Source organism: Hypomesus nipponensis, chromosome 21 (genome assembly GCF_054491055.1).
Source record: "Hypomesus nipponensis isolate SF chromosome 21, ASM5449105v1, whole genome shotgun sequence".
Lineage (NCBI taxonomy): Eukaryota > Metazoa > Chordata > Actinopteri > Osmeriformes > Osmeridae > Hypomesus > Hypomesus nipponensis.
Genome location: NC_140381.1, coordinates 11,015,065 through 11,027,198, shown reverse-complemented (window position 1 = coordinate 11,027,198; position 12,134 = coordinate 11,015,065). Strand labels below are relative to the sequence as shown.

General features: G+C 42.8%; 1 protein-coding gene and 1 pseudogene across 4 annotated transcripts; one reads left to right on the top strand and one right to left on the bottom strand.

Moving 5' to 3' along the window:
- The window catches only part of LOC146237978 (sulfotransferase 6B1-like), a 44,269-nt pseudogene that overhangs the window by 4,066 nt on the left and 28,069 nt on the right, over positions 1 to 12,134 (bottom strand).
- Positions 8,285 to 10,956, top strand: LOC146237983 (fish-egg lectin-like). 4 transcript variants are annotated; one of them, XM_084685841.1, is made up of 6 exons: positions 8,285 to 8,358; positions 9,037 to 9,131; positions 9,233 to 9,460; positions 9,763 to 9,980; positions 10,074 to 10,201; positions 10,465 to 10,956. In XM_084685841.1, exons 2-6 carry the CDS (start codon positions 9,068 to 9,070, stop codon positions 10,610 to 10,612), a joined length of 786 nt encoding a protein of 261 aa, XP_084541967.1. In that variant the 5' UTR covers positions 8,285 to 8,358; positions 9,037 to 9,067; the 3' UTR covers positions 10,613 to 10,956. The 4 variants fall into 4 exon arrangements, with proteins under 4 accessions (XP_084541967.1, XP_084541965.1, XP_084541968.1 ...); XM_084685839.1 differs by having other exon boundaries at positions 9,230 to 9,460; XM_084685842.1 differs by having other exon boundaries at positions 8,295 to 8,358; positions 8,988 to 9,131.

Genomic DNA, 12,134 nt, shown 5'->3' with positions numbered 1-12,134 from the left:
TCATTTTATTCCTTGTTCTTACCTCCATGTTGAATTAAACTGATTATTTCTGAAAAAATGATCTCTCGCAGACTTTAACCCTGTCACGGTTACATAGGATGTTGGCTATCCACGCCCTAACAGCTTTTAAGACCAATCAGATTGCACGTACAGCGCTTTGACTTATGAGGAGTAGAGGGGAGGCATTCCCTGACTATCATGTTTTCCGAAATGAGCAGATTGGCTTGTGTGTCATTTCGATCTCATACATCGCATAAAGCCACCTCAAAAAAACAACTGAGTAATATGTCTATGTGCAAGTTGTTTGTAGGCTACTGGAGAGATGGCCACGGAAACACAATTAGTAATGAATAGTTTTAATTAAGATCCGTACATGTTTATTGTGCTGTCAAATCATTATTCGATTCACCTGTGCTACCTGTCCCTTCCCCCGCCCTTTACTTGTGTAAGCCTGTAAAAGTTGCCAGAAAAGGCGGCATTAAAATGCCGCAACGATACGACTTCAGTCACTCCCTGTTGTGAGCTATCATTGAGCTGCTGCCATCCCCATCTCCCCCGTGCTTGGACACCTCCCATTTTTTTTGGAGTAAATGACGTCTGACTCATTCAGTCTTCAACAACCGAGGAGAGAGGACTTCTCTCCTCACCTTTCGGAAAACATGATCTCTCGCATAAGCCTGTCACGGTTACATAGGCCTATATACTATCCATGCTCTAACAGGGCTATTTATGGTTTAGGTAGCGGAGTCTATCATGAACCGGAATTTATTTAACGAAATATGTTTTTCCTATAGTTTGGTAGTGTTCGCTAAACCATGTTCGTAATGGTCTGAGTCGGAAATGTTGTTAATAAATTTGTGTCATACTGAGCTCCCGAGCTCCGATCGTAGCATTATATGCCATATTGAGAAAAGGCACCACTAAGGAGTTTAAAACCCCGCAAAATCCTCGAACGACATATTTTCCTCTCATGGAACCTGTGTTATACACCCAGCAATCGGCCGCTAAAAACATCTCGAGATGGTTCGCGCGAGGACATGGTGATCGTGTCCCGAACATTAGCCTTAACCGAAATTGTTCTAATAAATGGAGAGACGCACCTCACGGAAGTTTTAAACCCCACACAAGCTGTCAATTGAAACGAGCAACGGCCAATTTTCTTGCCATGGATCCCGTGTTGTCTGACGAACTTCAGGACGAGAAGTCCACATCAGCCACCTGGACAAGCGCCGCGTCGACCAACTGGACGGGCGACGCATCGGCCACCTGGACGGGCACCGCATCGGCCAACTGGACGGGCGCCTTGTCAGCCACCTGGACTGGCGCCGTGTCAACCAACTGGACGGGCGCCGCGTCGACCAACTGGACGGGCGTAGCGTCAACCACCTGGACGGGCGCCGGGTCGGCCACCTGGACGGGCGCCGCGTCGACCAACTGGACGGGCGTAGCGTCAACCACCTGGACGGGCGCCGGGTCGGCCACCTGGACGGGCGCCGCGTCGACCACCTGGACGGGCGCCGTGTCGACCACCTGGACGGGTACCGCCTCGACCTACTGGACGGGCGCCGCGTCGACCACCTGGACGGGCGCCGCGTCGACCAACTGGACGGGCACCGCTTTGATATTAGACGTTTTCCAAACTATCTGTATCCGCATTTATAATGCCCGAAAAATGAATAAAAAATAAAAAGATAAATCAATACATATTTGGGGTTATTGATTTTTTTTGTTCCCATGACTCTCAAGTTTCATTCTTAAGTTTGAATTTTTCTTTTACATTTAATTATCAGAGGCGGAGTGCCTCTATTCCGCCAAAGTCAAAGCTATTTCCAGGTCTAAAAAAAGTTGAATGTATAAAATGAATACTAAAGAGCTTAACACCGAGGAGAGAGGACCTCTGAACATGCGCTTACACTGCGTATCACACCATTCAATGAACAATCTAAAATCTTCTAAAAGAGAAATTGTGCTTGCCTGGACATCTGTCCTGTACTACTAAATCGTACATACACACTTTATTCAGTTTATTGTTTGAGGTGACGTTATGCGATGTGTGGGATCGAGCCCAGCCTTTCCTTTCTCTTCCTGGTGCGCACCTCCATGTTGAGCTAAACCGATCCTTTCGGAAAACATGATTTCTCGCAGACAACGGATCTTAATTAAAACAAGTTGAATGTGTAAATACAATTTTTAAAGTCTAATGCTAAAGAGCTTAACACCGAGGAGAGAAGACCTCTGATCTTCCACTTATAGGAACACTGCGTAACACACACGTCCCATTCTCCTGCCTTTTGAAATGAACAATCGACAATCTTCTAAAAGAGAAATTGTGCTTGCGTGGACATCTGTCCTGTATACCACTAACTCGAATATACACATTTTATTCAGTTGATTGTTTGAGGTGATGTTATGCAATGTATGAGATCCAATTGACGCACGGAAGCACAATTTCTATTTTTCTTTTGTTAATTTCAATAGGCAGTAGGCTAGGTTGTGTGTTACGCAGCATTAAAAGCAAAAGTTCAGAAGTCCTTTCTCCTCCGTGTTAAGCTCTTTAGCATTAGACTTTAAAATTGTATTTATACATTTAACTTGTTTGAATTAAGATCCGTATAGTCGCATAGTCACCTCAATCAACTAAATAATATGTGTATGTACATTTATTGGTAGGCCTACAGGAGAGATGTCAATGGAAGCACAATTTCTTTTTTAGAAGATTTTTTGATTGTTTATTTCAATAGGCAGAATAGGCTGTGTGTTACGCTGTTTTCCCAAGCGAAAGTTCAAAAGGTCTTCTCTCCTCGGTGATGGAGACTGAATGAGTCAGATGTCATATAGTACCAAAAAATGGGAGGTGTTCAAGCGCTCCAAATCTGTTCAGACAACAAGGGGTAGAAGGGGATGGCAGTTTGCGAGCTGAGAGGAGGGAGCTGAGAGAGAGAGAGAGAGAGAGAGAGAGAGAGATAGAGAGAGAGAGAGAGAGAGAGCGCAAGCTGAGAGGAGGGAGCTGAGAGTTAACGAGCTGATAGAATTCGATCTCAAGACAAGACAAGACATAAGACGAGACATAAAACATAAGACATAAGACAAGACTGAAGACATAAGACATAAGACATAAGACATACGACATAAGACAGTCATTGCGGGGTTTTAAACTCCTTAGTGGTGCCCTTTCTCAATATGGCATATGCTACGATCATAGCTCGGGAGTTTGATTAACATTTCCGACTGCCCATTTATGTAACCATTCCGACCTAACCATTCCGAACATGGTTGAGAGGCGATTAGAACCGAAACTGTACTGTTCTGTAGCTAGTGGTACGTGCCAGTGCCTCTACTGGCACCTAGTGGTATGTGCCATGCAGTGGAGCTAGTGGTACGTGCCAGTAGCTAGTGGTACATGCCAGTGCCTCCACTGGTACATGACAGTTACTGTTGTATTGACAGCTTTTGTTTACTGTCATGTCAACTAACTGCCCCGCGGCCATTTTAGAATAGGAGAACAGGCTATAAACTTTTATTAAACTGTTCCTGCTAACAGACTCCATACCATACTTTTGATGTCTCACTACAAGCTCACCATACAAAGTAGTCAATTTAGACATTATATTTCATATAGTTTAATGGTGTGACCGTAAAGCAGACTTGTACACCCGAAATGAATAAGTAACAAATTATTTTATTCAGAGTAACTGAATTTAAGCGTGCATATGAGCCACCGTTGTAGACTCTCCTATGTCTCTAATGCACATCGTTGTGTTTGTTAACATCGCCTCCTAGTGCCGTATATAATTAATTGTAATAAATGAAGTCGTATGTACATTACTACATTTGCATTTTGATACTTTTGAGTAAATATAGTTGTTAATAATAGTTCATTATTTTCATATGAAGAACCATGTAAATAAATGACACCCTATGATTGCAAATGTACTTTCTGGGTTTTATACATATTGGAAACTACAAACTCTCCTGGACACAAATCTGTTTAAATCACTCACTCATTAAATCACTTAAGATATCTTTATCACAACTGAAGTTACATTTTAAAGTCGACCTGTGTCAAAAAGTGATATGGGAGAAAATCCTTTTGTTCGTAATAACGTTGTGAATGTAAATGTCAGTTTAAGTATAGGCTACATTAATAACTTCTTAGCAAGTTATTTCATTGATCAGTTGTTATGGGCTGTTGCAGCACTCAAAAGAGCAGGCAAACTAAGCATTTGATTTGACATGGCTTGATTATCTTGCAAGCTCACATGTCCAAGTAATCATTTACTTTTTGTACATTACAATGAAGTTTAGGGTGTTAACAATACAAAACATAAAAAATCTAAATTTGGACAGAAAACGATTTTCTATCTTTTATGGCTACAATGAGCGGCCGCGACATCCACGGTTTCCGCAGGCCGCCACACATATTAAAAGAATAAAAGTTGAAAGCCTGTTCTCCTATTCTAAAATGGCCGCGGGGCAGTTAGTCTACATGACAGTAGGCTAAACAAAAGCTGCAAGACACCCAATGCAACTGCCACAGACACTTGCGTACCACTATCAACAGAACAGTAACTGTCATGTACCAGTGGAGGCGCTGTCACATACCACTAGCTACTGTCATGTGCCAGCGGACGCACTGGCACGTACCACTAGCTACAGGACAGTACAGTTTCGGTTCTAACCGCTACTGACATGGTTTAGCGAGCAATTGCAACGTATAGGAAAAACACATTTAATACATAAAACATTTCCAGGTTTATGACAGGCTCCGCTACCCAAACCATTGTTAAATAGCGATGTTACAGCGTGGATAGCCTATGCCTATGTAACCGTGACAGGCTTTTAGGGTGCAAGGGTTACTAATTCATTTTGTGTGTACAAGACTGCTTTACAGTCACACCATTAAACTATATGAAATATAATAGTCTAAATTGACTACTTTGTATGGTGAGCTTGTAAAAATCTCCAAGATTTTATGTATTGGGCTATGTTAAACTCTTTCTCCAATCTGTAGATTGATAATACAACCAGAACTCAATTAAACTTAGTCACACAACCACAACTACGTTGCCTTGAAAAAAAAAGAAAAGACTTCTGCCGTGAGACCAGGAGAGATTTCCCTGCCCTCAGACAACTTCTCCCCTGAGACCAGGGTAGACAGTTGACTCCCTTTTGTCTGACTACTCTGAAATTATCTCCTCTCTTGCGATTGGTTGTCAGATTAAACCAATCACAAACGTTTATGCCCTCGGGACAGTTTTGAGTAAAGAATATTGCCTCCTGCGTCCAGCAGTGTGGCTATTTCCATGTCTGAGCCGTATAACATTCTTGGAGGAAAGCCCAGGTATGAGGCTAGTTACAGTTGTATTAATTTCACATTGTGGCAGCAGTGGCGTTGTATGTATTGTATGTAAAAGTGTATTTTCAATTGTGTGTCAATCTGTCCTCTGTCTCTCTGCCCTCCATTAGCCTTCTGTTTATGTGTGGGTCAAGGAGCCTCTGACAGCCTCCACACTGGCCTCCACTCCTCTGCACTACCAGAAGCCTAAACTGGGAGAGTGTCTCATCACCCTCATCCACAAGGTTCAACCACGCCTAGCTGACAAGCTCACCTGTATGTTCCTGAAGATGGAAAATAATGAGGTGATCCACCTGCTGGAGTCTCCACAGGCTCTGCACTCCCAGATCAATCAAGCAGTGGTTGCCCTCCATGCCTCCCACATGAATGTGGCCACTACTGTTGGTGTGTGTGGAGTTCCTGGATGATGCAGCAGCCACCAACACATCAGTGCCAAGCCCCAGGTGGTCATGAAGCAGGCATTTACAAACACTTTCAAACCCACTTCCAACTCTGTTGCTGTTGTGTTCCACACAGCCTAGCTGTAACCCTGTCCACCTCCAGTCACAGCAGTGAGTGTGCTGGACCAGGAGCCTCTGACAGCCTCCATGCTGGCTGCTGCTCTGCCCCAGGACCAGAAGCAGATGCTGGGAGAACGTCTGTACCACCTGATCCAGGACATCCAGCCCAGCCTGGTTGGAAAGGTCACCGGCATGCTGTTAGAGTTGGACAACGCTGAGATTCTCCACCTGCTCCACCTGCATGGCTCTGCATGCCATGGTGGATAAGGCGGTGGCTGTGTACAAGATCTACCTGGCCAAAGAGGCCACTAAGAACACTGTGACAATAACTTTTTCTGAAGAAAAACATGAAAAAAATAGGAATTTCATAGGCCAAAAAATGAAAGCACTGATGGATAGTCTTTCCAAGAGAAGATCACTTTTGTTTTCTTAATGAATGCAGTTATGAACCTTTCCGTCTGGTATTTTATTCCTTTTAAAGTCATGAAATGCACATTGACAAGTTTTTGCTTGCAGTCAATGAAATGGATTGACATGATTTGTGTTATAGTTTGTGTAACAATAAACATAATAATTTTAGTGTTTCCGACACCTACATGTCCCTATGTTCTCTACACCGTTCACCACCAGAGGTCATCCTCTCCAGAAGTCTATGAATTGAAATCAATACTGTGTGCTGGAAAGACCCGGTGGATCTGAGCGAGGTCCAAATTCCCTTGTTCTCATTTGTTGAGTTTTTTTATAACCCACCATTAAAGCTCCATCCATTGTAGTCTAAGTAAACATTCTTCTCCAACATGTTAACTGTACTTAGTTCAAACTCAGACGTTTTCTCGTCAGGGTTTGGAACCACAGACACTGAATGATGTGAGGACACATTATAAACATGTAGTATATTGTTGACTGTCTTTCATTAGGAGGATTAGAATTCTAAGGAACCTCTGGCCTGGTTTTTGTTGAGCAAGGTAGTAATGAAAAAGGGATCATAACGTATTTGTATGTTGATGTAAAATATATGTTCTGATCATATCTGATACTATGATCATATCTGAGGAACGTTGACTCGTTTTGTTGTAGTTGTTCCTCATTAGAAAAACAATTTAAAGAAACCTAATGATTACCAAAAGGGGTGCATGTTTATTTTTGTTCATACTGTATACAAAAATTGCTGTTTTACAGCCGATTTCTCACAATATCTTACTGTTAATAATACAGTACTTGATTTATTTGGTATACCAAAAAGACATACACAGTGCATCTAATGGATGTGCATCTAATGGATGCACTGTAGGGTGCCCCAAAGGTGATTGCGAACAGAGCTGCTGTATGTAGCAAGACCTGAAGAAACACATACACACAACCAGGGAGTTTTACTTGTATTTCCTGGTTCGGTTGTCTAATGGGAGTGGTAGGCAGGTTGTCTTTAAGTCTTCTCACCAGGTGTTTTTCTACCCCAGAGTAAACAGACTGACACACATGACAGTATTATACTATAGTGTGTATAATGTGTGTAATAAAGTGCATCAGAGATCTTACTATGAGAACTGAGGATTCAGAGTCTCCATGTTTAGTTGTTTGTCATCTGCGTCTCTTGACATGGAGAGAAACAGCCACTGACCTGGGCACAGCTCTGTCTTGTTGAGTTTGGCTGTCTGGTTACTGATGGGGTTTTCAGCCACACAGCTGTAGGTGTCTCCATCCTGGTCCTTCATCTCCAGATGGAGAGAGATGTTGGAGGAGAGATCAGGACTGCTGGTCTGGTTAATTTTCTCCTCTCCTTTGTACCAGGTTGTGGGCATATCTCTCTCGTTCTTCAAAGAACACTCCACCGTACAAGAGACGTTGTTAGCTGACAGATGGAGGGAGGAGTGACTGCTGGCAGGACCGGACACCGTGTCTGAAAATATTCATTCAAATGAATGCCAGTTAGTGTGCCAGTTATTTCCACTAGGAGGTGATATCGTCCAAGCATTAGCCTACAGCTTTGAGTCATATTAAAGCGAAATGTCCACAAACAATGCACAGGCAATATGAGTGCTTCTCCGGCAAAATGAAATGCACTGCATGAAATAAGTAAAGTCTAGTGAGCAATAGGAATAGTGTGGAAGTACATTGTTCGTGTTTATGTAGGTAACCTAATACTCAAATAATAGGTATGTCAAAGTGAGACATTTATGGGAGTGGTTGACAATTGACTGATTCCTAATGTACATTAACAGTAACATGTACTGTTATTTAGTTATGTTTTACACTTGATGTAATTTGCTGAGATTTGTGTGTTTTGTATTGAGTTGTGTTTGGGCACATATTTTGCCGTGTCGAGTTTATTTAGTTGAATTAGACTAGGGATCAGCGAAATGGACAACACCTGAGTAATTGGACCACACCCCCAGCTCAGGATGGTTTTTAAGGGCGGATTTGGGACGGAGGAGGGAGGTGGAAAATAGCAGCAAGTTACGGACGGACGAAAAACGGACGGACGACACGAAGCTTGAAACAAAGGTCTTAGAGAGAGATTTACTTAGTTTTGGTTGCAGTTTATTTGTATCACCTTTTTCTTTTAACCATTGACCTGTACCTAGGGTGACCAGGTGTCCTCTTTTACCTGGATATGTCCACTTTTTGCGACCAAAAAAATGCTCTAATTTTGCCTTGACGGATATTCGTGTTTCTCTGGGTCCTTCACAAACTAGTTTTTACGCCCTTACAAGTTTTGGAAAGGGTATCTCCCTCACGTTTCAACTTCTTGCGTGAGCTCTGACTGTCATTGGTTGACCGCCTTCTCAGTGAGCACTGAGCACCTTGCCCCTTCCACTAGTTTCATTGTTAACAACAGCAAATGACATCTGCATGTATAAAAGATGACTTAACTTTGTTGCGGGGGGCGGGGGCGGGGGCGGGGGCGGGGTCATCACAGACAGTGGTTCTCAATCCTGGTCCACGGGACCCCCTGCCCTGCATTTGTTAGATATTGCCCTGCTCCAGCACACTCCAGCACACCTGATTCAAATAAATGGGCCTGATAACGACCCATTCATTTGAATCAGGTGTTTGACAATATGGTGTGGTGGAACCAGTACTTGACGTTTGGTGACGCCTCTACTTTCCACATCTTTCCCCTTCTGACACAGTTGTGACGGACGTTGGTTGGTATAAATCTGCTCCTCTGTCCTCCTACAGACCTACTTGTCAGTTAGTCACTGAGTAAGCCATGCCTCTCCGTATCGCAACACTCCTCTTTGCCCTGCACTGTCTGTTGCTGAGTTCATGTGTGGGTAAGTTTGTCTAACTGTTACTCAATCCTGTGCATGTTTTCCATCTTTCCCTGCTCTGACAACCCCCACCAACCCAAGTGTTTTTTTGGTTTGTCCAGCAGCATTTAGTTGTACACAGATCTCTGGTGCCCTGGTGCAGATTGATGTAGGTGTTGGACAAGTAATTGGGGTCAACAAAGACGACAGCATCTTCACAAGGTTTGGTTCAGCATGGACACAGTTGCCAGGCAAACTGAAGCATGTCACCGTAGGACCTGCAGGAGTCTGGGGAGCCAACAGAGAGAATCTCATCTTTAAACTAGTTGGGACTGACTGGGTGAATGTACCTGGTAAGTATAACTACACCAATGATAATAATATATGGATTTGTGCGCCACCAATAGACAAGGTTTGCATGTAGTCATTTTTAGACAGATAAAAGTGCGATATGTCTACAACCTCAGTGTGTAGTGATGATCTACATCTATGACCTACATGGGTGTTGAAAGACATTTTCTGTGTGAAATGTGCTGTGCAAGCTCTTTCCCACAGATGTGTTGTACATGAATAGTGTAATTCCTATAGGTTTTTACAGACTTTTTCCATATGGGATCGTGAGCAATCACAAGTTGATGTTTTTGTTTTGGATCAGGTCTCTTGAAGCAGATTGATGCTGGTGGAGATCAGTTTGTGGCAGGAGCCAATCATGTCGATGCCGTTTTCTGTCTTCCAAAGAAGAACACAGTTGGCTACAGTGGAAGTAATAGCGCTTTGAACTGGCGCCAAATTCCTGGCGGCCTGAAATACTACAGCTGTGGTCCTTATAGCTGCTGGGGTGTTAACAGTGGCGATGAAATCTTTGTGAGGAAGGTAAGGCTGTGCTGGGCTCTGCTGTCTGTGGAATAATTACCATCATCAATAAATGAATTGACTTTGCTTATCAGCCTTTGTTGGGTCCTCTAGGGGGTGAACTCCTTTAATTGTGAGGGGGACGGTACCTGGCAGAAGGTTCCAGGAAGCCTGTCTATGATCGAGGTGGGAAGTGACGGATCTGTCTATGGAGTGAATTCTGCAGGAGGCGTGTTCCGCAGGTTTGTCTTCAAAAGTTATTTAGTATTTTTTCATAATCTATGTAACTTTTTATAAATAATAAGTAGGCTATGCGTTTTAATATAAAATACAGAAAGATCAGTTGTAAACTGTAATTTAAGCATGGACCCCTGCAACCAATGCAAGCAAGCACACCCTACAATTACCCCAGAAATTGTACCCTCTAGTTTCATGATGGTGATACATTTTACTCTCAACTGTAAATGATTCCTTCATGAATAGAAGTGAAATGTCTCCATCGCAGGGATTCCACGTCTGCCTGTCAACCTGAAGGTACCGGCTGGACCCCCATTCCTCTCTACAGCGGACAGGTGAAACATGTGTCCTATGATCTAGGCCATCTCTGGCTCATCCTGAACAATGATGCCATCTACGACTGCACTGAGCCCTGAGCACTGCTCTTAGAGGGAGCCCTGCTGGGAAAACCCTGCAGCTTATTTACTCAATCATTACGCACCCTTTAATTTTTGATCTTCCAACACATCCTGAATTGGAAGAGTCAATCATGCTGTGATTCTATTCCATTATCCGGTTCCAGTTTGGCTCACATGGATAAACACACCTATTGTGCAGATTTTAAACAACAGTATCCAGAGACTTCAAATATCCTGAAGTGATCCTGTCACTACATGAGGGTATATTTGGTCATACTTTCCATAACTTAGTTTAAAATGAGCATAATGATTTATATCTGTTGTGGCTTCTGTATCATTAAAGCTTATTGTACTCAAAATTACATTCAACTGCTTGCGTCATTCTTAATATTACATCTCCATCACCCAGTCCTCCAGAGATACTTGATTAGTGGCACTCTAGCATGGAACAGAGTCCTGAAATCACGATCAAACACTAGTTAATGTTAGCTATCAACAAAATTAGCCAGCAAACTGCACTAGTATCAGTCATTTCACAAAGGGCATGTGGGCCCGTTGTCTGAAGCATGTTGAACTTGTTACATAGTTAAAATTTGAACTCAATAACTCAATAATATTGTATGACATCTTTTATGCAGCATAGATACAATTCTCAGATTTTTCAAAGATGACTGTGCAGTATTGCACTAGTGCATATTGTCAGGATCTTGTCAACGTTAGGTGTATGTACAAAAAGGCCACACATTTACACATGCACACAAACATTCAAGACATGCACGACACATACACAATACACATTTTTACGCCCTCACCTCTTAAGACAGGCCTGTGTCCTCACCTAGAAGATTCGGTGGAATGCACATGGCTCATAGCGGTGTGCAAAAGGAACAAAAATAAATCAAATGTATTTGTATAGCCCTTTCTACACTCAAGCATCTCACAGAGGGCTTCACATACGCCCATAGAACTGCCCCTCAACCAACCTAAACCCTCAAGGAAACTGATGACGATCGAAAGAGAGGGGAGGTTGTTCACTGTTGACTGATCCTGTCTCTCTTAGCGCTGGGCAAGGAAATATAATAGATCCAATGCTGGTCTCACGTCGATGCAGGCCTGACCTAGTGTCCATAACATTTCTGACTTTGATCTGCCATACATGTGTCGTTATTAGAAGGTGTGTATGTGTAGGGTCATACGGTTTGGGCAGACATTGCACCTGACTATTCAGAGTCCAACATAACCATTAACACATGAAAAAATTGCTGAAAAGACTTTTATTCAAGACTTTTATTACAATGTCAAAAACTGCATTTCGTCTTCAGCCCACCTACACCCAGTAAGGGTTCAGTGTTGCTTTAAAGTTCAAATAAAAAAGATACTTACTTTGGGACATGCAGACAAAAAGAAAGCCTTCATGCCCTATCACATATCCTTGCTCCTGCCATTACGGGAAAAAACTCTCTAGTGACTTGTTCAACAGAGTCCACTCAGTGTTCAGTTGCTGCAGTTAAAATGCAGAAAAAACTGATCTCTAACTGAA